Source organism: Anguilla rostrata, chromosome 8, assembly GCF_018555375.3.
Source record: "Anguilla rostrata isolate EN2019 chromosome 8, ASM1855537v3, whole genome shotgun sequence".
Taxonomy (NCBI): Eukaryota; Metazoa; Chordata; class Actinopteri; order Anguilliformes; family Anguillidae; genus Anguilla; species Anguilla rostrata.
In genome coordinates, this window is record NC_057940.1 from 35,463,075 (window position 1) to 35,489,680 (window position 26,606).

The following is a 26,606-nucleotide window of genomic DNA, read 5'->3' on the forward strand; positions in this document are numbered from 1 at the left end:
AAGGACAAAATGGAAAGGGTTGGATCTGTAGGTATTATAACTGTAGCACTTGTAGTGGTGGAAAAGAGATTTTCCTTGTAGCAAAACTACATTTAATCTATTTCCATGCAAACAGTGTCCCCTACTGGACCAGCAAGCGTGTCAACAGAGATCTGAGTTGCACAGAAGCACGATTTACTGTAGCCGTTTTTAGCAAACTATTAGGCAAATATTAATACTCAAAAATATTAATAGAGTTGTCAGTTGTGCCCTAAAGTGCCATTTGAATATTCTTTTCTTAAAAATGTAACTGTTCATATGGATTCAGAAATATAATGATGAATAATGAAATGCCATTAACTATACAACATGCACACATTCAGCTAGATTATTACAGTGCTGTGAAAAAATATTTGCCTGGTTTCCTCTGTTATTGGATGTTTGTCACACTGAATGCTTTTAAAGCTTTAAACAAAATACAATATTAGACAAAGGGAACCTGAGTAAACAAAAAACGCATTTTAAAAAAATATTATTTAATTTATTTAATGAAAAAGACATCAAACACCCATTTCACCAATATGAGAAAATTGCCCCCTTAAACTTTAACTGGTTGCACCACCTTTAACAGCAACAACTACAACCAACCTATAAATTGATATCAGTCTTTGCTGTGGAGGGATTTTAGTCCACTCTTTACAGAAGTGCTTTCAGATAAATTGTTAGGTTTTCAAGCATGAACCACATTTCAGGCCACAGCATCTCTCTTGGGTTCAAGTCAGGACTTTGACTAGACCACTCCAAAACTTTAATTTGGTTTCTTTTTAGCAATTCAGTCGTGGACTTGCTTTTTTGTTTTGGATCATTGTCTTGCTGCATAAGCAAATTACACTTCAGCTTCAGCTCACGAACAGATGACCAGACATTCTCCTTTAAAATTTCCTAGTACAAAGCAAAATTCATGTTTCCTTCAATAATGGTGACTCCAGGTCCCAAGGCAGAAAAGCATCCCTACACCATTACACTACCACCACCATGACTGTTGGTATGATTTTTGCACTTTGAAATGTTGCATTTGCTTTACTCTAGACATATTGGGACCCATATCATCCAAAAGGTTCCACTTTTAACTTATTTGTCCATAGAACATTATCCCAAAAGGCTTGGGGATTATCTAGTTGCTTTTTTGCAAATGTGAGATGAGGATTTATGTTTCTTTTGGTTAGCAGTGGTTTTTGCCTTGCTATTCTGCCATGAATCCCATTTTTGTTTAGTCTCCTTCTTATTTTGGAGTCATGAACACTGACCTAAGCTGAAGCTAGAGAGACCTGCAATTCTTTAAGATGTTCTTCTGGGAACTTTTGTGACCTCTTGGATGAGTGGTCAATTTTGGCACGGCCAGCCCCTCCTGGGAAGCTTTACCGTGGTTCCAAGTATTCTCCATTTGGAGATAATGGCTCTCACTGTAGTCTGGTGGAGTCTCTGGTGGACCCTTAGAAACGGCTTTCCAGACTGATATTTCAACAGACTTTCCTTTGATCATGGCATAGTGTGCTTGTAGAAACAATGTTCTGACTACTTCACTCTGGCGGTAAGGTTCAGTATGTGTTAGGTTTAGATTCAACAGGGTTAGCTGCAATCATGCTTGGCTGTGTAAAATCAGCTGAAAATAATTATCAATTACATTGGCTGATTGAGTAACTAAGGAGGCAATTACTTTTTTCACATGGGTGATATGGGCATTTGATAACTTTTTATTAAAATGTGTTTTGTGTTTACTCAGGTTCCCCTTGTCTAATATTACATCTGGTCTAAAGATCTGAAACCATTCTGTGTGATACATATGCAATAATAGAGGAAGAGGAATCAGGAAGGGGCAAATACTTTTTCATGGCACTGTACGCGTATTCTCTTTGCAGTGTCCTCTTCACATGCGGCGGGTAATTAGCGAATGCATATGGAGAAGCAGAAGAAAAACGTGGTCATGTTCGGCTTTTTTGACACTGGAACTGCTGGGTGCAGATTTCAAGCAGGCGCTCAAATTGCTAGTTGTCATGATGTACTTAAGCTCCATTGTGCAAATTTTGAAAACGACTTCTCTTGAAAAATCCCATGCACTGCGCTGAACACTTTCCAAGCATTTCCTCATTAATGTTCAAAAGAGTCCATAATCTCACTCATGGTCGTCTGTAGCTTTGCATTGTTGCTTTGTGTTGTTCCCCACATTCAAGCCCTGAAGGACCAGGATTAGTACAAGTGGAAGTGATAGGACTCAATGGTGTAATCACGTTTGAGACCACAAATATTCATCATTAAATGAAAGGAACCCACAAAAGTACAGAAAGCAAATGGCAAAAGGGTCCAATGCCAAAGAAGGGCTAGACACAAGTCTGTCTCAAAGAAGGCTGAAGATGTGCAAGGAAATAAGGACAAATTCAGCCTGTCAATTTGTTCACTTAGTCCTTTATTTTCTATTAAGAGGTACAGTCTGGGGCATGATTGATAAACTGTAAGGAATCCTCTTTATGCCTTAAGCATCAGCACTATAGTTACACACAAAAGCCACTTAAGGATATTCAACAGTAAGTGACAACACACAAAACTGGTAAACCTAAAACATAAGTGTGCACATTTTACATGCTCAGTGTTGTTTTATCAAGTGCAATTCTTGTTTTATAACAGATTAGGGTGTGAAAATTATACACTCATTGTGTTCAGTATACCTACAGTAAGGTGCAGTACAGTGTGAGATACCTGTCATTTAGAATGGAAATATTAAAGGAAGTGACATCACATATAATCCCTGGTCAAATGGAGGCGGGGGGGGTTGGAATGACTAGTGATGTGCAGGGCTGTACTTGGTCATTTGACAGAAATGGCTGCCGTAGGTGTTCTTTCCTGCGTTTTATGCACGCGCATTGATTATGTTGACAAACTCCGGCTTCAGGGAGGCTCCGCCCACCAGGAAACCATCCACATCATGCTGGGAGCCCAACTCCTTGCAGTTGGCACCAGTCACTGAACCTGAAGAAACATATCGGGGAGATTCACACACAAGCCACCGAAAACTGATTCAAGATCAGCCCACCTACCCATACTCTTGGCCCAAACCATTTTGAGTGGAACCGGGGCACTGAGCCAGGATCCATGGGGTTATCTAATGTGAAACTAATGGTGAGTCTGAACACTACAATTTCAAAATACATAGATGTCAAAATCTTAAAATAATTTAATGGATTGCTGCAGGACTTAAAACTAATACAGTGGAAGGGAAACAGCCATTTAACAGTATATTAAATGGGAGGCCTTTATTTTAGGCTGCACCTGAGTACCATTTTAACTCCACTGTAGGTTTTCAAACAGAGCTGATGAGCACTCATTTCACTGAGAAATGTGGAAACAATTCACTGGAAACCTCAAATGTATCTGGCTGCTTCTCACGATTTCCACATTGTTGAATCTGAAAAAGACCAACCCTGCTCCTGGAGATTTACTGTCCTGCAGGTTTTCACTCCAACCAAAACAAAGCATACCTCACTCAACAGCGATAGCAGCTGGTCCCAACCTCGACCCCTTATGTATTCAGGTTTTTGTTCAAACCCCGAGTTGCAATCCCAGAATTTTAACAAGCCATTAATTATCTTAATTAGGTGCTTTTCATGTTTAGAGGAATTATTTACCCTCTTAAGCCATATTATGCCAGAAATAGCTATGCGTCATGGATAATAAAAATCCTATTTTCACATGGTGTTTACTGCGTTATTTTGCAAACAGTTACATAAAAAAGGTAACAAAACTTAAACCAATAACGTTTTTGTTAAGTTGAGTGATTAAATTAAGTGAATCAATTATGTGGTTCAACACGTTTCAGTTTGTTCATAATTTTTACTTGAACTTTTTAACACAATGCATGTTTGGCTCATTATCATATGCTTTGTCTGAATTCTACGTTATCTACCAAATTGTTCGTTTTAATGGGCATGTGTCCACACTTTCACCAGTTAGGAGCCTGTTTCACTACAGTCTTTATTTTGATTAGTTAAATAATTTTGTTACCTCCTTTTATGTGATTGTTTGCAATGCAGCATAATAAGCACAACATGAACATCTGACTGTTATTCTTCGTGGAATGCTTAGCGATTGCTGACATAATGTGGCTTAAGAGGGTAAACAATCCCTCGACATGAAAAGCACCCAATTAAGAAAAATTAACAGCTTGTTAAAATTCAGGGATTGCAAATGTGGTTGGAATAAAAACCAGCCTACACAGGGGGATCGAAGTTGGGAATCACTGAGCCAGAAATTTCACTGAGCTGCTAATTAGTAGAATCAGGTGTGCCAAATTATGGTAGAAATGAAAACCTACAGGACGGTAGATCTCCAGGAAGAAGGTTGGGCAGCCTTGGTCAACTGTTTTGATTTGACCTTTATTTATGAACTGTATTCCATTCCACCAACAGTGGTCTTCCACCACAGTTATGCATAATTTTATATCTAAATAACTGGTCAAAATATATTATGCTAATTTCTCTGTTGTTTTGCACCCGCAGAGTCGAATTTCTGTACTAATGTACCAGAGTATCGACAAATCTGTCAAAAGAAACATGAAATTATCACACTGGGTGAAGAGCTGGTCACAGCTGGATAGTTTTACGAGGGAAGCGAGAGGTTTTATCAGTGCTGCTTTACTGTGAATTTTAAAAAACTGTCGACGTTCAAAATATTTCTGTTTTTTTCATTTATTCAACCTGTAAAATGTGTGATGTCTCCACAGTTCAGCATGTGATGGATGGATACAGGGAGATGTGTTATTAAGCGCAGACTACGTGAGATGGTTTCAAGGCCAGGTGCTGACTGGCTGCAGTAAGAACAACCCCTCAATTTTAAATGTACAGTTCAGTCATTTGGCAGACACTTTTAGCCAAAGCGACTCATAAATGTGCATCTTACGTGGTGCACAAACAGCATTTGAGCCAGGCATGGTTAAAATCAAATAAGTGCCACCCTCGAGGTGCATTCTTCAAGTCCTGCAAAATGAACGGCTGTTTACAACAATCCTCTGCTGTTAATTACTCACCTCCAGATTTCACAGCCTTAAAGTTGCGCTACAGTATATACTGCTAGCATCTGTGGTTCTTTGCTAGCTTCACTAAAATGCAGGGCAGTGACAAATGAGACCATGTTGATATTTTTCTTCTACGTATCTGGTAATCAATGCCTATCCTCGAACTTGCGTTGTCTCTCAATTAATGAAAGACCAACTGTGTTTAATATTAAGTTCTGACATATACCTTATAGCCAGTGGCAGTTGGTTAGCTGAAAATTGGTGGGACAGAAAACTTCCCCTTAAACTGATTATTGGTCTCAACCTCTTTTCAGTCATTTTGCTTGATTATCAATACAACAATTAGTTTACAACTGCGCTCTCCTAAATGAGGCCATTCAGTTAGTAATAAAATAATTTTTATTTTCATTGCAACACAGCACATTTTATGAATGTTACTTGTGGATACATGTAGACCTCTTCCTTTTCCGCACTCTGAGAATATTCACGGCAAAGAACTGCAACGCATAGATCTTAATCTTGAAGCGCAGGTTCTTATTGTTTGTTATGCTGAAATCTAATGCGGTAGGCAACAGAGTGCTGTATGTTTTTTTTGAAAAGTGTAATTAAAATGGATTTTTCTAAATTGAATTTATCATTTAATCTCTCAAACACGAAGTGAAGAAGCTGTGCGTAACTTTCCAATTGATTAGACTGGCACGCCTGTTAATCAAGGAAATTGAATCAAAACAGATTGAGACCAATGATTAGTTTAAAGTAAAGTTTTATGCACCACCAATTTTCAACTCACCAACCGCCATTGACAGTAATTCCTCCAGCCCCCTCTCAAAGCCAAGGTATATCAACTACTGGCTAATTAAACACAACCCTCACAGTTGGAGAGGCACTATCTTACCACAAACTTACCTCTGAACTTTGGCCAAGAGTTAATGAAGAATAGTGCAGAGGCGATAGAATGAAGCAATACCGCACTGTAGTAAATAACCAGACGCAGCCGGAGGATAACATTACATTACATTACATTACAGGCATTTAGCAGACGCTCTTATCCAGAGCGACTTACACAACTTTTTACATAGCACTTTACATTGTATCCATTTATACAGCTGAATATATACTGAAGCAATGCAGGTTAAGTACCTTGCTCAAGGGTACAACGGCAGTGTCCTTACCCGGGAATCGAACCTGCGACCTTTCGGTTACAAGCGAAGTTCCTTACCCACTGTGCCACACTCCGTCCCCATAATGCTGCAGCCTGTAAGACAAGACTAGAAACTCTAGAGCACAGCATGTCCCCTACTGACCTCCGTAGATGATTCTGACAGAGGCGGCCACTTCCTCTGACACGTTGGCCTTCAGCCAATGCCGCAGTTTTTCATGAACCTCCTGGGCCTGAAGAGAGAATGAGAGGAGTGGAGAGAGAACTTATTAGGCTTAATAAATTCTGGTAACCAATTACTAAGACGCACTGTACTGAGCATTCCAGCGTTCAGCTAATTGAGATTCAGACTCAGACTTTTAATAATTGATCAAGCTGTGCAATCAAGCTTGGATGGGAGAAAAAAACCAAAATGCCAAGATAGCAATTTGGGGCCGGTGTTTCTTGACGCTACCTTATACGACACACAAATGCACACGTGCGGACTCGCACATGCGCTCACATTCACTCAGGCACACGCAGAGCCACAAACGGACACACAAAAGGACAGCTGGCCATTCAATGGGGTTCAACAAAGCGCAGAAAATGTTGTCTGTAAAGCGCATTCACTACCGTGCAGTTCAATTCTGCGCCAGCATAGTGCAGGTGCACACCAGTTTCCATGTTAGACTTACTATCTGCCTCTTACTATAGCACATGCAAATCAATATTTGTTAATGTAACTCCTATCTTGATGTGTTAAAATGACATTTATTAAGCGTCCAATGGGATAATCCTGCACGTGCAATTGGTTTTTAAGGCCTGCCTCCATCAATTACAGGTGTGTGCAGAACCCTACCTGTTGTGGTGAGGCAGTCTTGCCAGTACCAATAGCCCAGACCGGCTCATAGGCCAGAACAACTTGGCTCCAGTCTTTCACGTTGTCTGAAACACATCACAAATTTTCATACACCTTTGATCTGAATAACTGGAATTACTAAAAATGATTTTTTTTAAATTATAGTTCTATTACTTGTGACAGATTATTTTTATGTCCATTATTAGTGATTAATTATTACATGTCTTTTCATGATCATATAATCTGCTTTCTTGGATTTAATAAGCATTATTTTACTTTTGCCTTGGTACTACATGTATAATTGTTTTCAAATAATTTTTGTGCATTCTGAGAAAACAAATTCAGTAGGAAACCTCTACATCCCAAATGAAATGGGTCAGTTACACAATTAGCTTAACACCTCTGGTGCCCTCTACCTGCAATGGCCTGGGTCTGTTCAAACACGACCTTCTCGGTGATCCCAGCCTCTCTCTCATCCAGCTTCTCACCGATGCAGGCGATGACACCCAGGCCACTCTCTAGTGCGTGAGCCACCTTCTGACCAATCAGCTGTCAACACAACAGGGATGCAGTCAATCCAAGGGAGATAGGTGGTAGGCATGTGAGAGCAGGCTTATGCAGACAGAGGCCAGCAAAGGTGTTCTTTTTTCTTTAACCAATGCCAAATGCAATGGAACCTAATTCACCCAACAGTTTCAAATGTCATGAGTCTACAGAGAAAAATACCCTTACAGAATTGAACCGGTAAGGTGACAGTCAAAAGGAAACTACAACTACACAGCCACGGCTAACAAGTGAAGCAAATACCTCATCGCTCTCCCCAAAAACATGTCGCCTCTCCGAGTGTCCCAGAATCACCCACTCCACCCCACAGTCTTTTATCATTGCAGGGCTGTGAGAGTAGTAGAGCAAAAGAGAGGAAGATAAACAGGACTGAGGGAGCATAGACTATCATGCATCGTGTCCACAGTACATTACATGTACTTGTTCTGTGCTAGATACTGCGGGTAAGATTTAGACAAGGCAGCTGCAGTACCTGATCTCCCCCGTGAAGGCGCCCTTCGAAACCTTGTAGCAGTTCTGTGCAGCCACCCCAATCGTAGAGCTCAGATTCGACCGGGCAAAGTCAAGGTAGATAGCAGGGGCACCACAGACCACCTCTGAAAAATAAAAGAGGGCCATTGACAGCAATATAATACAGGCCAGATGAAGACAATCTCCTTTTTTTTCAACTTTAAAGTGACTCTTTAAAATGTCAACTTTATAGTTATACCCCTTCAGACCTTCCATAGCAGCTCTAGTGGGCAAGTATAGCTGGCAAGATTAGTCATACTCTCACCAAGTATATTAGTAGGTCATAGCATTCTGAACCCAACATGGATGTTACAAATTTCTGATCCACAATCTGACTTTACAGTACTGATTTACACAGTGGCATAATGGGTCAGGTTTGTGCATGTTCAAGCATTTTAAAAGGTTGTGCTGCACATTTCCATTGGTTGGCTTGCTATCCAGAACCCAGGTAAAGGCACTCCCAGAAAATCTATAAAGGTATAGGCCTAACCATTATTTGTAGTGCCAGACACTATAACTATAACAGCATTATGTTCCCCGTTTCCCTTCCTCACAAAACGGTCAAAATTCACAATGAAAAGGGGTTTGGTTTTCTATTCTGTGTCTATGAAAAATGATCGTTTGCTGTATCGAGTCATGTAGTCAGTAATAATGGGGCCGTGCACTGGGTTTTCCTAAATGATTAACGCTGGTTACGTTTAACTTTGTATCTATTTCATATGCACACGTTCGGGGTATCTGTGATGCACATGCTATTTTTTTCTCGCACTAATATTCAATAAGACAATAACGTCCTGAATAACTATCAGATTCTAGAATGTTGTCACAGGATAGGAACCTTGCGACAGAATAAATATTGTGCAAGACCCCGTGTCTTTGCCGTTGAACAACACAAATTGATCGGAGAGACGTTGTGCACAAAGCAGAAATGGGAGGGTCAATCCCAGGTCACTCGACGTGTAAACGTTACGAAACGTGGAGCAATGCAGTGGTGGTGAACATTTCGATTCAAGGGACCACGTTACAGGAAAATCAAAAGTGCACAGACGTGTCCTCAACAAAACCTTTTAAAGAAAACTCGTTCTGCTCACGCGATAAGAGCCGACCGCATAGCACACAGGACAGTGACCACATGGATAGTTAGATAAGGTCAACCATCCAAGTGCGCTACTTTATTCGAGTTTAGGACAACATTCTTGTTCCTTAATAAGAGATGACCCAACGCTACTGGGTCGCATTGTCGGCTCAGGCCATTCGATCGTGATGAAGCCCTTCCTTTGCATCAGTCTGACGAGCTGAATCTTCATAGATCAGTAAGTCAACTAGCGAACATGTGTAATTGATCTGGATTTAAAAAAAACTCAACGTTAACATCACGCACTTGAATTTTGCAAACGACAACTAGTACCGAGTCAATGCTGCTAACAAATATAAGCTATGAAATATACGAATTAATTTTATCCTGCACGTACAGCTAGCTAGATAGATAGCTAACTTATCGTTATGACGCCAACTTGACTGAAGCTAGCTAGGTTGACTACCTGTTACTGGACCACAGAAATTAAGGCTCCGTTCGTACGATAGCCTGCTTGGTTGAGCTAATGTTAACAAACCAAATATAACACGGTATCTAACTACGTGAATAACGTGTACTTTGATGTCAAGCACGAAAGCGCCCAGCTCTCAAGCTAACAAGTTATCTGCTGAATGTACTTGCTAATGAAAAATAGTAATAACTTGACCATGTTGTTGATAGGTTCTAAGCAAGTTAGCTAGTTAACCTTACCGGTGTCGGGATTGAGCTGGGCAGTATTCAGAATGTTGATAAGATCGCCTAAGCTCTTTTTGTCACCATTCATCTTCCAGTTCCCACCGACAAAAAACCTTCTTGGGGACATGATGCTTTCGAGGAGCCCCGATACAGGCTTTGCAACTGGACGTGAAGTAAGCCTGTGCAAATGAATGACCTTCACTGGTGGAAACACTCAATGCTGTTGAAGCGATGAGTTAAACATATGAACTTCCCTCCCTGTTTTCCGCTCTTGCAGGTACATAATTGGTGGTCCATAGACACGCCCATAAAGTATTTCCTTTTTTAGCATCTGAGGGTGGGACAAAGATGACCGCGACACGAAACAGGATTGACAGGTGCAAAGACGATTAGAGAAGATGCTTTCTACTAAATGTCCGTATCTTACAATCTACGCAAGCGCAGTAAAACAATTGCGCAGCCTAGGGGGTCACACCCCCTATGGCTACTGCTGTTATATTCCACCTTTGAAACAGGCAGTGTGGAAAGTGCCAAAATCAATACCTATATTTGGGCCACATTTTTGTTAATTCTTAAGTTTTTTTCTTCTTTCTGAAATCTATTCAATTGAAGACATCATGTTACATGATCATGTCCCAATACCCCTGATATCCATGAATTGTCATGATACAGCAGAAATTGTGTGTTTGTTTTGGCTACCATGGCTAATAATATGGAGAGCTGATTTACTAAGACACTCAATAGCTAATATCTGGATTTAAATTGGCTAGTTTTTATGCAATAATAAAAAAAAATACCCTCATCCTAATTAGTAGTGGTGCTGAGCCAAGGGATCTATGATGAATCACATAAAGCTTGCAAAACTCTAACACACACAATTATTGTGTAAAAATATGTTTGATCAAAGCATTGTCTGTTTTTGCTCAATAAGGTGTGTGTCAGAGCTCACAGGTGTTGCTTGTCTCTGTAGCACATTTACAAGAAAGCAGTGGTATCTAAAAACATTTAGAAGTTATACGATTTTCTGTACTCCCAAATCGTCTCCCTCTGTCATGTTACTGATATACAGGTTTTTTTCTGAAAAGAAAGCACTAAATGGTAATTGTATGTTAAATAAGAAAGGTCTGAGCTTAGACCATGCTAAAATGTATAGTAGCTGGAACAATCCAGGCCCCAAAGGCCATTCGATCAAATTAAAATGGCGATCCAACCTCAGTCCTGGGGAACCCCTGTGTATACTGGTTTTCATTCCAACCACAATTCCAGAAGCTGTTCATATTTTTAATTACGCGCTTTTCATGTTTAGAGGGATTATTCACTCTCTTATGCCACATTATGCCAGAAATAACTATGCATGCCAAGAGGAATACATCTGTTCACATTGTGCTTATTGTGCTACTGTATATTGCAAAAAAAAATTTCATGAAGAGGTAACTCAATTTTGAATAGATCCAATTAAAGACTGAGGTGAATCAATAGGCTCCTAAATGGTGAAAGTATGGATACATAGACACTAAAACCAACCATTTGGTTGATGAGGAATTCAAAAACAAAGCAAATGATTGTGAACCAAACCCGCATTGTGTTAATAAGTGGGAAAAAATGAAAGAACTAAAACACACGCGTTCAACAATCTAATTAGGAGCCTATTGATTTGTCTAAGTGTGTAACTGTGTGCATTATAGTGCAAAAAATAGCACAATGTGAACATGGGATTTTTATTCTTCATGGCATGCAATAGCTACTGTATTTCTGACATAATGTGGCTTAAGAGGGTAAATAATCTCTCTACACATGAAAAGCATAATTAAGAAACATTAACAGCTTGTTAAAATTCTGGGATTGCTACCATGGTTGGAATGAAAACAGCATGCACTGGGGTCCTCCAAGATGGAGGCTGGGAACCACTGGTGTAACGACAAGGATGTAATGAATACCAATCTTCTCACCATCTTTGGTATCTGTATCCACCGGCTAATAGTTATTTATTAGATCCAGGCAGACAGAACAAGGCAGCAGTCTTCTGTTTGGAGTTCACCAGGGCAAGGAATGGGTTAGACATCTTTATGTAGAATAGACTCCAGCTTGCAGTAGTCTCCTCCCCAGAGTTTTAAGGATCCATCCTTTCTATCAGAGATGAGGGGGTAGTGTGACAAAGGTATATATTTTTCCAGTCTGTTTTTCCTTAGAAAAATTAGATAAACAGACTGAAAAAAAATATATAAACTGTACCTTTGTCACTACACTGCTCATCTCTGATAGGAAGGATGCTGCTTGAGATTGATGAGAGAGGCACACATAAATTATATGAGCTGTCAAGGGCCATAAAGCAACCTAATGGAATGCTCCAGACACTGGCAACTCTCAAAGTAATGAGCACAATTAAATAGTGGAGGTACAGGCTGCTTGGCAAATAGCACAGAGCTGCAAGTTATGTAGAAAATAAACCAGCGGATAGTTTGATTATTGATACACAGGCATGACATTGTGCCAGTTGTACTCCAGATGGATAGCCACAGATATGAAGATAAATTTCCACTGCCTTCGAAGGGAGTCAGACTTAAATGCATTTTGTCTAATGCATTTTATCCAGATTTTCAATCCCACCAAGTATCCATTAATTCCATTTCTTCTCCATTCTATTCCATCTACTGTTCCACTGATCCAGGTGCAAGACCTCTCGACATATCCGTAACATTTTTCTTGGGATTTGACCAATATTTACATTGGACCTATATGTGTGTGTGTTTGTATGTGTGCGTGCATGCTTGTGTGTGCCCGTCAGCCTAAATTATACAACAATCTCAATGATAAACAATGAGAACATCATTATCATGGTGTAATGCACACATGATCTTTAGGCAATGCAACAACACCTGTCCACTTTAGTATGACAGTAATCCCAAAAAGAAAAACCTTTTAAAGATTTAAATGTTATACTTAGCATTTTGTATCATGATGAGTAAGAACACATGGCATCTACAACACTTTATAGTTACATTGTTCAGGCTCAGATATAGTCTGTTTAAAATAAAAAATGTAGGATTTACAGTGCACTATACAGGTTTTGACATTTGTTTTACAGTGTAGGATTTTCACATTTCATTTATCACTTTTTGTTTGCTTCTCTTTGAGCATAAATAACAGAAGAATGCTTACAAACACAAATGCCACCCATTAAATGAACTGAATAAAAACGATTAACAAGTAGGCCTACCATGAATACACGCGGTACCCTCAACTGAAGTGTTCTCTGTAACAACCGAGGAAAAGTTGTGGGATTGTTTGCGGTTAATACTGTGATGATTAATTGATATGTATTGATTAAAATATTTTCCAAATTACTTGAAAGAAAATAAGAAGCGTTTTCGGTTGTATTTATTGATTGACATACTTGTGGTTGCTTCATTGCACTGTTTAACCGTTGACATTTGCTGTGTCCATTTTCCTGCACGATAGGGGAGTGACATCATTTTGCGGTGTGGACGCGGAAAGGGAGGGAACAGCCTAAGGTACAGGCGGGCCGGGCTATTACTGGCTGCTAATAAAAACACGCAAACAAAATTATATTATCTTGGCGCTAAATCCACTGTACATGCAAATCTGGCATATGTTGCTGCGTGGACAAACAGTAAACGATGGCGAATAGATGAAATCACGGGCAGGGCACTTATACATTAGCAGAGTGGGACAGGAGAGAGAGAGAGAGAGAGAGAGAGAGAGAGAGAGAGAGACGCTGTGGGGGCGGGCAGAGGAACGGAGAGAGAGGGCGGGGGCATTGATATTATAGAGGCACTGTTTTTTTCATACCGGTTTGCTTAAATCAATAACTACATTCATAATTCGATTTTTACTTACATGTCCAACTTCGAACATTGATACCATATACCGAAGAAAGAATATTAATAAAAAAGAGAATATAAACAGCTCTTCATTTACCTGTCGATTAGGCTGCATTCGTCTCCGCGGAGGAGACAGAGACAGCGGGGATTGCACAGCGGATGCTGCGAGAGCGAGCAGTCGAGTAGGCTACCAAGACAGATTACCACGGTAGGATGTTCTAAAGAATGCGGTTTACCGCATTTTTAAGCGTCATCTGTGTTGATGACATTATTAAATACTAGACGATTAATCCCGACGCCGTGCGTGAAGATATTACCATATTCTGCTGTTTAAAATCGATTAATTGTTGTCGCATACACGTGTGTCTGTGGGTCTGTCCGTGCCCGTTTTTTCTCTGGCTAAATATAAATTTGTCTGTGTGTGTCTCGTTTATCAACGTTTTCTTAAGAGCAAGACTATGTCCCAGTTTGATTTATCATTTACATTTTGATTAGTATTATAGGCCTACGTGAATATGAAATAAATGGTTATGGCATTAATGGTTCGCATTTACCGACGTATGGACACATTTAAATACAGGCAACGCAAGAAATATTTCCAGTGCAATTTATTTTTGTCGATTTGTAAAATATAAAATCGTTTGTCGATGACCTGCACGCGCACACCTGATACGTTAGCAAAAATATATGTAAGCATGCTCGGTAACCAATATGTGTATCATTACGTGCCTAAAAATATTGCATTACATTTAGAAGCTTTTTTCGCTTCGCTTTTTACGTTCTAGCTTTCTGGCTGGTAATGAATAATGTCCTGTATATTAAAAGCCCTACCTGGTTAAAAAAAATGTCCATGTGAGCTAACGGGGATATCAAGGTGACTGAGCATTTATCTGACAGCAGATGAAATATATTTCAGCCAAATGAGATGTCCAAGTCAAGAGCTAGTAATGTTTCTGGGAGCAGTAATGATCTTGATGTATCTAGGCTGTGTGCTATTGTTTGTCACACTATCAGTCCATTCATCTAATACAGCTCTATGAGTGCCAATCAGATCAGGTTAATGCAGTTATATTAATATATCCCCATGTCTAAACCTCTAATTTCCTCCCTCAGATGGACGGAGTGAATTTTATTTCCTTCCTTCTCCTGTGCTTGACCTCCGTTACCCACGGTAACAAAGGTGAGTTCACAATGTCTTAGTTCACCTTTACCTTGCCTTAGAACTGTTAACTTACAACTGTGAGAATTTTAGTTACTGTAGGATATGAATGGTGATGATGCAAAATGTAATTGTGCAATATTTCTAGTTTTATCTTCATGCACCTTTCTCACCCAGTTTGGACTTATATTATAGTTTATAAAAATGTTAGTTTATTGCTTTGGCACTTATGGTGATATTTTCTGCAATCGTTATAATCATTATGAATTATAATGTACGTGTTTGCATTGTTTATCATTTTTTGTCCGACTGTGTATTTTATAACTGCCACTGCTGTAGTTATGAGTTATGAGACAAGGAGAAACAGTGACAAAGGAAGTCTGGAAGGTTGAAGGAGACAGAGGGAAAGAGGGAAGGTGATCGCAAGAAAAAGATAACACCGCAGTGACAGGAGGAGAGAAACAGTTTAGCCGAGAGAATAGAGAGAGAGACGGAGTGTGACACAGACACAGCGACAGCCAGAGAGACAGGAGGGTGATGTGTGACTGAAAACAATGTCTAGTTCTGTTATCCAACACGAGAAGAAGAGCAGAAGGGATGTGACAGAGGGATGTCATACCGAGTGGAGGAAAAGAAAGGATGAATGGATGGTGAGGGAGAGTGGATGGTGAGGGAGACCAAATTGGCTGAAAGGAAATTGTCTGTCGTTCCTTGTCTGTGCTCTTCGGCGTCAGTTATGGCCAAGACTGATTAGTTGAAGGCACACTGTCCACTGATCTTCCTGTCATTCTACACATCTATCCAGTCTACTCAACAATGTCTCATAAGGTACAATGAACATACCCAAGATATTCACTCACCGACTTTCAACCAATAGAGAAGTGCAAACGTGCTCACTTCAGGCCAGACCTTGGGAGGAACGCTATTTTCAATTGAACTGCCTCTAACTGACAGTAAATTGTATTATAGTAGATTAGGAAAAAAAGGACACACGCAGTGTAAGAACAGCATTGGAAAGCCATTATACTCTATACTGTCTGCAGTTTCTATGTCTATTGATCACATTGTAAATATGTAGTAGGCTGTATGTAATAAACTGTAATCTGGTTAGACTGCCTATGTGACATAGATATTAATCAGCTTAAACTATTGATCGACAAGCGCTGGATGTGCTCTCATCTGCTGCAAGCTAGGTGCTCATGATTTCTATGCTAATCAGAACTCCCCCTTCAACCTCGCAGCCAATAAGCACAAGCCATGGATTGAGACAGAATACCAGGGAATCGTGATGGAGAACGACAACACGGTGCTGCTGAACCCGCCACTCTTCGCCGTGGACAAGGACGCGCCTTTGCACTACGCAGGTAGCCATTTCTGCAACCCTCACGACCCCTCTCTCCCTCCTCTTCTCAGCATCCGTCAGTGTGGATGTTCTACTGTGTCCCTCATTGGCCAGCTCTGACAATGACACTGCACCGTGTTCATAAGGCCTTTGGTTGATAGACTAATTATAGACGATTATTGACATGCTTACAAACCCGAATCCCGTGATGGCAGAATTCAAGTGGGGGGTTGGGCCCGGTAAGCGTTTGGACGGGACCCCCTGTCACTGCAAGGACCCCATTACGGTGGCAGGGAAACTGTCTGCTGAAGACGATTTTCTCTGGCTGAAATGTTAAACTGGCCTGACCTCACTTATTGTGGTACTTATTGCAAAAAAATGGGGGTTGTCTCCCAATCTCCCAATTTGTCTATCTCAGTCTGGCCTCGAAATCATCCCACAGTTTATTCGGTGTATTATAATCATCCCTCTCCACCTCTGCTGATGCGCAATAAATGTTATGGTGCAGAATTCGAGGTGTGACTCACCCAGGTGGGTGCTGCACATTGGTGGTAGGAAAGGTGAGTCATAGACCTCACTCTAAAATGTTAATACCCATGAAAGGTGACTTAAACACCAAATGCAATTTAGCATTTTTATTTACTGTAAAGATCACCAGAAAAAGACTCAGGCCCTTCCATCATTATGAGGTTAATAAAAACCATTATGAGGTCCATAAAACCCATTTTCATAGCTCCCCTGCATCTGGCCATGTTTCCCCCATTTTCTCCATATGGTCTCAGCATTTCTCAGACTATAAGGAGAAAATGGGGGAAACAAAATGGGTGGGTGAGGGTGGGGGTGATTTGTTATCAATTTTGATAACAAATTAACGCAGATTGCTAATGCTCATACAAGATATGTCAGTGAATATGTATAGATCTGTTACATGGAAATATCTAAAATTATTTAAAATGTTCATTCAGATTATTTTATTTAGTTTACTAAATATGTTATGATAACCTTTTGCTCATTGACAAAATCTATTTAGTAATTATGTATTTATGAAATAAAAAAAAAACTGGTTCTATTCTTCACTTATTTAATGGACTCAACTGACTCAAAATACTAATTTCTAAACAGAAGCCTTTACATATTAGTATTATTTAGTAGTTTTATATGTTTTATATTTTGCAGCTTTTGCTGTGGTCAGGGGAATTGAAATTACTAAACAAAAACTGTTGAGGTTCAAGGATCTGTCATGTTGTATTGGTTTCCCCTCTCTGTTTTTTTCCATTACTATACTGGTATGTTTATTGATTGAATGGCCCCATTCTTCCCCTTGCTCCATGTCCCAGGCGAGATTTGTGGGTTCAAGGTTCACAGTGGGACCTCGGGCTCAGGTGCAGCCAAGTTTGAGGCGGTGGTTCTGGACCGGTCAACAGGGGAAGGGCTGGTTCGCTCTAAGGAACCTCTGGACTGTGAGAACCAGCGAGAGCACAGCTTTACTATTCAAGCCTATGACTGCGGAGAAGGCCCCGATGGGGCCAACAGCAAAAAATCACACAAGTAAGAAACTACACTTTCCACAGCGCTTTTATTATGAAGGCTTGTATGTGAGAGTAAAGAGGGTGAAATTGTGATGTCAGACTGGTGACTCATCGAGTAAAACTGTTAAATGCATTTCATTTCCAGATTAAATAGAATGCCCTTGTCAGTTTTCTTATATAATGGGGTGTACTTCCAGCTATCGTCTGGCGTCTATGTCAATTAATTTACTGCACCGTTAAAGTGGAGTCTTGAACTTGGACGCCATGACATTTAGTGAGTGAACTAGCAACGTTGGCTAGCTATGGCATTTATTAACCCTGTTATGAATTACATCGTGTTTGCTTAGCTTGCTAAGTAGAGTTGGCAGACTGCAGGCGTCTTGTACTGTGTGTACATCTTGTACTTTCACTCAGTGTTTCAGTAATGCAATATCCTGACTGTGTCAGTGCATACATATATATGAATGCCCCCCCCGCCTTTCTCTCTCTCTCTCTCACATTCTCACTCTCTTCTCTCTCTCTCTCTCTCTCTCTCTCTGCTTCTCTCACATTCTCACTCTCAGAGCCACAGTGCATGTGCGTGTCAACGATGTGAACGAGTTCTCGCCGGTGTTCGTGGAGCGGCGGTACGAGGCGTCCGTGCCGGAGGGGCGTCTGTTTGACCGCATCGTGAGGGTGGAGGCCCTGGATGCCGACTGCTCCCCGCAGTACAGCCAGATCTGTTTCTATGACATCATCACTCCGGACGTGCCCTTCGCCATCGACAACGATGGTGAGCCGTGACCATTTCTCTCTCAATATAATTTTATTCCGCACAATGTTTTGATGGACGGTCTTCCCTGGATGGTGTGTTTGCCACAGTTTCCATATCAGTGCCGCAGTTTCCATATCAGAGAGATGATCAACAGTGAATTGGTGCCTTAAAGATGCAATATTTGTGCGTTTGAGTGAAATGTCCCCTCCTACTCGCATAAACAGTCAGGGGAATTGCATTGCATTAGAGATGCTGAGGTTTGCAGGCCTAGTTTAACGCAGAAAGTCTCTTCGCAGGGAACATTAAGAACACGGAGCCCTTGGACTCAAAGCGTCAGAGGGTTCACACCTTTTGGGTGACCGCGTTCGACTGTGGCAAGAACCGCGCCCAGGCAGACGCCCAGGTCATCGTCACCGTCAAGCCCTCCTGCAAGCCTGGCTGGATCGGTAATCACAAATTCACACTCAGTGTCCTGCTGTTATGGTGTTTTAATAGCACTGGTTGTCTTCCACACTCAGGTTATTGGGAAAACCAAAGTAGAGATTTGTGAGTCTTCATGAACCCCAAAATGGGCAGTCCTATTATGGGTTGTGGGTGATTGGCTGATCTGAATTATTTTGTGTCAGGTCATTGTGTTTTCCCACCCAGTAAGGACTTCATTAAACCTTGCTCTCCCATCACATTTTCCCCATTAGCTGTGGTCTGCTCACTTGTTATTTAGAAATGCTCCAAACATTCTGCGTTCCTCAGGGTGGTCAAAGCGTGTGGAGTACATTCCGGGGTCGGGCAGCATCCCCCTTTTCCCCAGCCTTCACCTGGAGACCTGCGAGGAGACGGTCTGGAACATTCAGGCCTCCATAGAGCTGCAGACTGGCCACATCGGGAAGGGGTGCGACAGAGACAGCTACTCTGATAGGTCGGTCCGCAGGCTGTGCGGTGAGTATCTTTTTTTGTTATGTAAGTCATGTGATCAGATGATTGGGCTCCCCATGGGTGAATTTTGTAATAGTCCTTCTCTGCACTGGGCACTTCAATCTAGTGTGCTCTGCAAACTATACTACACACTGCACTGGATGTACTTTTCCTCTAGTGCAAACTTCTCTGTATGACATGATGTGTTTTTATTTGTCCACTGCTAAATCTGCATTTGTACAATGACAGAGCCTCATTTCCCGGAATGTTTCCAAAGGCACCAAAGGCAATAATGAAAATCATGGGACTCTAGATGTGAATTAGAAAGAAAGAATTGGAGCTAAAATTGTAGTTTCAGAGTTGAATTAAATACCTTTTGGGACACGGTTTTCTTGTGCCACTCATGTGTTTACCAGTGTGAAATTAATAGCACATTTTTCATGTCAGTGCACAAATTATGTATTAATGGAAAGCTCTTGTAAATAGCTTTGGCAAAATTACAAGGAAAAGGATTAGCAAGTCAGAATGAGTGCTTTTGGCATTGATGTAAAATATTCAATTTTGGTCTTCAGGTTAATTTAGTCTTTTCTTCCCCTTCCAGGCGCATTAAGGGGGGAAGTCGACCTGCTCCCGCCCCCTTCGCCTGCAGCCAATTGGACAGCAGCCCTCCCCACCCTCCCTTCCTCAGATTCGTCGCTAATTTTCTCCTTCAATGGCACAAACCATGTTGCCGTTGTGCCAGATGCAGTGGCTGCCACAGTGTCCGGTGACCACTTCACCCTGCAATTATGGATGCGAAGAGGCGGAGCAAATGCTCATGCACCGACCAATCAGGCGAGAGGGAGCCACCGAGAGGAGGAGACAGTCATCTGCAGCACTGTCAGGAATGGTCAGTCCTGTTGATCAGTATAATCAGAAATTTATGGCATAGCAGTGGGCAAAATGCATTTTTCCTTGTTAGTTATGTCATCTTTGTGTGTGCATGTACTGTGTGCAAAACAGTAATTGTGATAAAGTTCCTCCTGTCCTCTTTTTTCTTCTGAACTCTGTAATCAATCAAGTAATTGGTCATGAATTTAATCTCTCTTTCTCTCTTTCTCTCTCTCATTTCTCTCAGATGATTCGTTCTCTCACTACTCCCTGTCAGTGCATGGCTGCCGCTTGTCTCTGTTCTATTGGCCTGATGTCACCGCTGCGCGTCCCATCAAGTTCCTCTGGAAACTGGAACAGGTCACTTGGGAATGCTGGGAACGTCAGAGAAATGGGGCACTGCCAAGAATGGGGATTTAGGGGGGTCAGAGGAGGGCCTAGGCCATAAAACTCACCTGGATTTATCTGGGTACAACAGGGCTTGCTAGAAGTAGACTAAGATGGCCGGTTTAAGGGAATTTCTGGTGAAAAGTTTCTTCTGCATCTCTGTCGCCTCGTTAGTCAGTCATCGCCATGTGTGTGTGCCAGTGTGTCCTTCAGACCTCCTCTCCCTGCCCCTCTCTCAGGTGTGTGACAGCGAGTGGCATCACCTCTCCCTGAGTGTCCAGTTCCCCTCCGTCACTCTCTACGTTGATGGTGTGACCTTCGACCCCGCCCTCATCCATGACAATGGCGCTATTCCCAACCCCGCCCCCCATCAGCGTGTGGTCATTGGAGCATGCTGGGGTACCTGTCGTTCAACCCAACCAAACCACCCAAGTTTTATGGAGCGTGTTTTAGTTGTTTTGGTCTTTGTCACAATGTGAAGGCTTTCCTGCCTTCAAACTCTGGGGTATGCATGAGCAATAACTGTCATTCCCTTCGATGAGGAAATGGAGCAGCTTTATTCCAAAAGATGGGATTATCTGTGCAAATGAGAGGGGGGCTCATGTGGGGGAAAAAGAAATCAACGCCAAGGCTGTTGCACTCTTAATGAGATATTCTCTTCCTGTTTGCCTTCTGGAGTCTAGGCAGATGTCATGGAAGCCTTTCGCACTAGTGTGTGTGGCGTAAATAAGACATGCATCACAAATGGGTGATACATCACAAACACAGCGACTTAAAGCCTCTTCTTATGTACCTTTGCATTGGCTAATCTTAGCACTGTTTATGCCAGAATTCAGCCAAACATCACAAAATGTGTCAATTGATGTACAAATGTACAAATAGTCAGGTAGTTATGACAATGCTAAAGTTAGTCACTGTATGTACTGACGCACACTCCCTCCCATTGATTTGCTATCATGGAATAGAGCTCTAATGGTAATAATGGCATATCTGTCTTTTTCTATCTCTACACCAGAAGAGAAACCAAAGGATATTGTGAACAACACTATTCCTGAGAGCAGAGACACAGGTGAGTCACTGTTAAGCTTTTCAGTAATTCAAATATTAGTGGGTATTTCAGGCATTATTAATGAATTAATGTATTTATTTGTTTGGACATACTAAAAATGTATAAATCGGCTTGGTAAATGGTTGTTGACTTGGCATGTGTCTCATAAACAAGATTAGTGTTGCACGCTATGTTGCACAAATTTCCAAGACAAAGAAATATGTTTTTCTGGAGCGCAGCCCTGGGTGTACTTGAAGGACGGCGTCCAACGTTCTTTGTCTCTTGCCCTCAGGGAAGTTTGTGGGAGGTTACCGGGGGCTGTTGTCAGGGGTGACCGTGCGTCCAGGTAGTGTGGAGCCGCACAGCGTGGTGGAGTGCCTGTATGCCTGCAGGGAGGGGCTGGACTTTGGTGACCTGGAAACACTGGGATCAGGAATGAAGGTAATGAGCTGTGGTCTGCTGCTGCAGGGCTCTCTCTGTTCTTTTGAGTGCGGTGGAGCGAACAACCAGCGATGATTAAAAAGAAACTTTCTTTGCCGTGTGAAGCATTTAAAAAAAAAGTTTTTTTACCGGCTTATTTTTATATTTCCCTCATTTTGTATTGGGAATGCCCAATCACATTTTATTAGTGCTCATTGCTGCAACCTCTCTATTGATTCGTGAGAGTGCAGACAATTAAGTGGCCTCTTCCAGAATGTTTGACCTCAGCTTGGGGTTCCTATCTCACCATAGTTAGGCTCCCACAGACAGCAGGTGGACCTGCAGGTGGTCAGCAAGGGTCACTGGTGCACAATGAGACGCTGTAATCCCAGCCGGCTGAAATCCTCCCATCCTCGGGCAATGTTAGAGCCAGCTGGTATGGCCCAGATTCCACACCAGACCATGAGGCCCATCCGCGCATTGAAACAGTGCCTTCCTGTGTTAGGACAAAGACAGTACTTTTTATCCTCCCTCTCTCAGGTGCATGTAAACCCGAGCCAGTCCACGCTGGTCCTGGAAGGGGACGATATTGAGAGCTTCAACCGCGCGGTGCAGCAGGTCACCTACAGAAACTCCCTCCGCTTCGCCACTCCTGGGGTCCGCCCTCTCAAACTCACCACCTCCCTCAGGTAGGCTCGCCTCCGTACCTGTCTGCAGGCCTGCTTTACCTCTGTGCATCAGTGGGGTGACCACAGCTGTGCAATGTCTGCACCTACTGCTGAGCCAATCAAAGTGCATTTGTGTGGAGCCTTTTGTACAATTAGCGTGGGAAATGCTGTTGCGCAGAAGTCTGTCCTTTTTATTTTAATTAGTTGCCGGGGCGGAAGTTGGAGTAGACTGACTGATGATGATCTTGTGATCTAAACTTGTGTCAGCTTTTTGCTCTATTGCTAGCACGATCAAATAAAACATTTATATTTTTGCAGCCTCTTCTCAAAGAGTTTTTCTTTTATTAATTCTGCGATGTGTTAGCCGCCTTTTGTACACTCCCATTGTCACAAATCACTGGCCAGTATAAGTTCACCCGAGGAAATTGAGAACACAGATAACCTGGAGTCAGCTGAGAAAGGTCAGAAATGAACTGTCCTAAATTAAAGATAGAGAAGTGAGTCCTGTTCCTACACACAGTGATGCACTAACTCCTCCTTCCTTCTCTCTCTCCAGGTGCTTCAGTGAGGAGAGCTGCCTTTCTCTCAAGCAGCTGGAGGGGTACCTTGTGGTCCTCAAGCCTGATGCCCCCCAGATCTCCCTGTCTGGCGTGGGACCCCACCTGGCCCGGCCCGCCCCCGAGTTTGAGGGGCCCCGAGGGATCCCCCTGTTCCCAGAGCTGAGGATAACCTGCTCACTGTCCCACACCGTCAATACCGCAGCACAGGACATGGAGGGAGGGGGTGAGTTATGGAGCATGCCCAGTACCCTCTGAGACTGCTCAATTGCAGAGACCCTCTATGCTAGTCAGATCAAGCACAGACAGCATATGTGCCCATGGGATAGTTAAAGGATGCCATTTTGTGATTCATTTTTAGATGTTTTGATGACATTCTATTTCATAAAATAAAATTTAAAAAGTATTAAAAAGTATTAAAATGAAAAAATAAAGTTAGTTAACTTACTGCATTCTCTTACTCGATCTTTCCTTCACTATTCCTGCCCCCCTCTCTTTCTCTCTCTCTCTCTCTCTCTCTTTCTCAGCTCTCATGTCTGATGCCGTGGCCCACACTCTGGATGGCTGTGAGGTTCAGCCCCTGGGGGAGGAGTTAAACCCAGAGAGGGAGGAGCTTATGGTGGACATGGAGTCACTAAGAGAGAGAGGGTTGGACATCATCAACACGACGGCTTATATAGCAATCACAGGTGCGACTGACTGCTCATACTCTTTAATGCTCTGCCTCTCTGATATGGTAATGGATGAGCCATCATTGAAGCTAAGCCCAAGTGTAGACAGAACCCTTTGACTCACACTTTATTGAGTAGATACTCTTTCTTCTCTCTCTTCCTCTCTCATCAAAGTGTAGTCTTGTCTTGGGGCACTGTGCCAAATCCTGTCCCTCTCTTTCCCAGGAGCTGAGTCAATCTCAGTTTACGAGGACGTCCTCCGCTCCATCCGCTACCGGCTGGCCAAGGACTCCGCCCGCTTCGAGAGGCGTTTCCGCCTGTCCTGTTCGGAGATGAATGGCCGCTACACCAGCAACGAGCTCACCTTGGAGGTACATCCAACCACCCCCCACCCCCCCCAAACACAGGCGTACCCAGAGTCCTGGCTCAATGTTGATTAAACTGTTTCTGTTCTCTGACAAAAGCACTGTCTCACTGTGGATGTTGTCTTATGTTGGGGCCAGTCTGTGGAACAGCTGGGTGATGAACTTACACCCCAAGTTCTCCTCGGGACAACTCCCCTCTTCTCCTAGCATCTGTCCCTATGGCCATGTTCAGTGCTCTTCAGTGTTGTATGTGCTGCCCATTTTAACCATCCTGAGACCTCAGCTTCTCCTTCTGTTACCTATCCCAAACTTCTCTCAGGTCAATTTCCTGCACTCCTTGGACAGTCTGTACCACCCTTCACACCTTCTGGCCTCAGAGCAGCAGTTCCTTCACCCGTCCCGCCACTCCGGAGAGCTGAGCGGACACTCTCTCCCCAGCTCCCAGCACAACTCTGGTACCCGACCGCCCCTCTTCTCACATTCTAACGCCAAACCCCAAATTTACACCCCAGCCGTTGTGCCTGTCTGCCTGCCTGCCTCTTCTCTGACTCACCATCCAGCACGTGCTTTCCCACCCACGCCTTAACAGCTCTGGCACTTGTGTGTCAGTATGTATATCTGCCTGTTTCTAATTCTGGAGCCCCCTCCACACCACAAAGCAGATGTCTTATCTATCTTTATCACTGATTGTGTGTCGTCACCCGTTTTTATTCTTTTTCAGTTGTGCCAGGGGCGGCCACGGTTATCATTATGGTCTGCGTGGGGTTCTTGGCTGTCATGGTGATCCTGGGAGTGTTCAGAATCCGTTCCATCCATCGCCGTGGAGATGGGGTCAGGGGCGGAGAAAAGGAGGGCGGCGGCCAATGGGATGACTCTGCACTCACCATCATAGTTAACCCCATGGAGGTAAAGCAGCAACTTCAAATTCAAATTCATTTGCTATGTGTCCATGATAATGTGCAACACATGTACTATGGGTCACTAAATGCAACTAATTTAAATTTAATCTAAATTTGGACTGCATTTATATAGCGCTTTTATCCAAAGCGCTTTAGAATTGATGCCTCTCATTCACCCATTCACACACACACTCACATAACAATGGTGAAAAGCTGCCATGCAAGGTACCAATCAGCTTGTTGGGAGCAATTAGGGGTTAGGTGTCTTGTTCAGGGACACTTCGATACACCCAGGGCAGGGGATGGAACCGGCAACCCTCCGACTGCCAGACAACCGCTCTTACCTCCTGAGCTATGTCGCCCCCAAATGCTTTTACACAAAGTTTTTCAGAACTGTTTTTGTTGGTGTCACCTGATTTGAGAAAGACCCAGATGGGGCCCTCAATGACAGCTTGCCTCGTCGTTACCACATGAGAACACTTCATTAATAATGCAGTGAAACCTTTGTAAATTGCAGAATGTGCCTTGATGCACATTTAGACCTTTAACACGTTATCCCAGCTGTTTGCCCTACTCTGTAAAAATCCAAAATGTTTCATGTTTTTTTGTGAAGTTCACCAAGTTTTATATGCATAATAAAATTGGCAATCACCATTCAAAATGTAATAAATTTACACAGGCACTGAATATGTAACTACTAAAAGTTGTGATGTGGATGCTTTTGGTGCATCTCCCTGTTTCCTATCATACATGCATAGCCTACTCCTCTCTGTTTATCTCAGACATACGAGTCAAGGATGGGCGTGGCCACTGATGTGGAGGGAGAAGATGAGGAAGATGAGGAAGGGGTGGAGTCACCTGGCGATGCCAGTGATGATCAGCAAATCATCATCAAGAAGGAAGGGAGAGACTCTGTCCCCCGGCGTTACTGAGTCAATCACAGCCCATTCACTACACACAACCACTACAACACAGAGTATATATATTCAAACACGTACAACCACACACAAGTATGCCACAGCAGAAACAACCATAGAGTGTACATTCATAAGGACTATGCATGACGTGCACAATGCTACTCAAAATCAATGTTGTCCAATGCACAAATAGTGTTAACAGCTCAGCACTGGCTGCTTGAAACATGCTGTATACCACACAATTAGCTGACCTACACTACACATTATTTATGGTAAATGGTAAATGGACTGCATTTATATAGCGCTTTTATCCAAAGCGCTTTACAATTGATGATTTATCAATCAGTTGTCGACCACTGGAAAAATCCCTACAGAAATGT

At 42.4% G+C, this 26,606-nt stretch overlaps 2 protein-coding genes across 5 annotated transcripts; one reads left to right on the forward strand and one right to left on the reverse strand.

Moving 5' to 3' along the window:
• Positions 1-2,426: 2,426 nt before the first annotated feature.
• On the reverse strand, positions 2,427-10,118 carry LOC135261542 (triosephosphate isomerase B-like). 2 transcript variants are annotated; one of them, XM_064347975.1, is made up of 7 exons: positions 9,902-10,118; positions 8,078-8,201; positions 7,849-7,933; positions 7,458-7,590; positions 7,042-7,127; positions 6,349-6,436; positions 2,427-3,003 (listed from the first exon to the last, which is right to left on the reverse strand). In XM_064347975.1, the coding sequence occupies exons 1-7, from the start codon at positions 10,011-10,013 to the stop codon at positions 2,885-2,887; spliced, it is 747 nt and encodes a 248-aa protein (XP_064204045.1). In that variant the 5' UTR covers positions 10,014-10,118; the 3' UTR covers positions 2,427-2,884. The 2 variants fall into 2 exon arrangements, 1 of the variants encoding a protein (XP_064204045.1); XR_010331978.1 differs by lacking the exon at positions 2,427-3,003 and adding an exon at positions 3,331-6,045 and having other exon boundaries at positions 6,287-6,436.
• On the forward strand, positions 10,026-26,493 carry LOC135261530 (calsyntenin-3). 3 transcript variants are annotated; one of them, XM_064347951.1, is made up of 21 exons: positions 10,026-10,163; positions 13,346-13,398; positions 13,837-13,936; positions 14,842-14,908; positions 16,129-16,251; positions 17,567-17,777; positions 18,322-18,530; positions 18,809-18,958; positions 19,263-19,448; positions 20,026-20,313; positions 20,542-20,654; positions 20,921-21,080; positions 21,697-21,750; positions 22,022-22,170; positions 22,690-22,838; positions 23,374-23,600; positions 23,902-24,063; positions 24,271-24,416; positions 24,730-24,865; positions 25,132-25,316; positions 26,092-26,493. In XM_064347951.1, exons 1-21 carry the CDS (start codon positions 10,131-10,133, stop codon positions 26,239-26,241), a joined length of 3,051 nt encoding a protein of 1,016 aa, XP_064204021.1. In that variant the 5' UTR covers positions 10,026-10,130; the 3' UTR covers positions 26,242-26,493. The 3 variants fall into 3 exon arrangements, with proteins under 3 accessions (XP_064204021.1, XP_064204023.1, XP_064204022.1); XM_064347953.1 differs by lacking the exon at positions 10,026-10,163 and adding an exon at positions 10,164-10,263; XM_064347952.1 differs by lacking the exons at positions 10,026-10,163; positions 13,346-13,398 and adding an exon at positions 10,164-10,263.
• Positions 26,494-26,606: the final 113 nt, after the last annotated feature.

Bases quoted from the DNA above. Each gene is read 5' to 3' on its own strand.
- LOC135261530 (XM_064347951.1), top strand. From the start codon at position 10,131: ATGAACTTCCCTCCCTGTTTTCCGCTCTTGCAG. The intron at 16,252-17,566 runs GTAGCCATTTCT...TCCATGTCCCAG, and splicing joins CGCGCCTTTGCACTACGCAG to GCGAGATTTGTGGGTTCAAG. The intron at 23,601-23,901 runs GTGAGTTATGGA...TCTCTTTCTCAG, and splicing joins ACAGGACATGGAGGGAGGGG to CTCTCATGTCTGATGCCGTG.
- LOC135261542 (XM_064347975.1), bottom strand. From the start codon at position 10,013: ATGTCCCCAAGAAGGTTTTTTGTCGGTGGGAACTGGAAGATGAATGGT. The intron at 8,202-9,901 runs GTAAGGTTAACT...TTTATTTTTCAG, and splicing joins CCAGCTCAATCCCGACACCG to AGGTGGTCTGTGGTGCCCCT. The intron at 6,437-7,041 runs GTAGGGTTCTGC...TTCTCTCTTCAG, and splicing joins AGACTGCCTCACCACAACAG to GCCCAGGAGGTTCATGAAAA.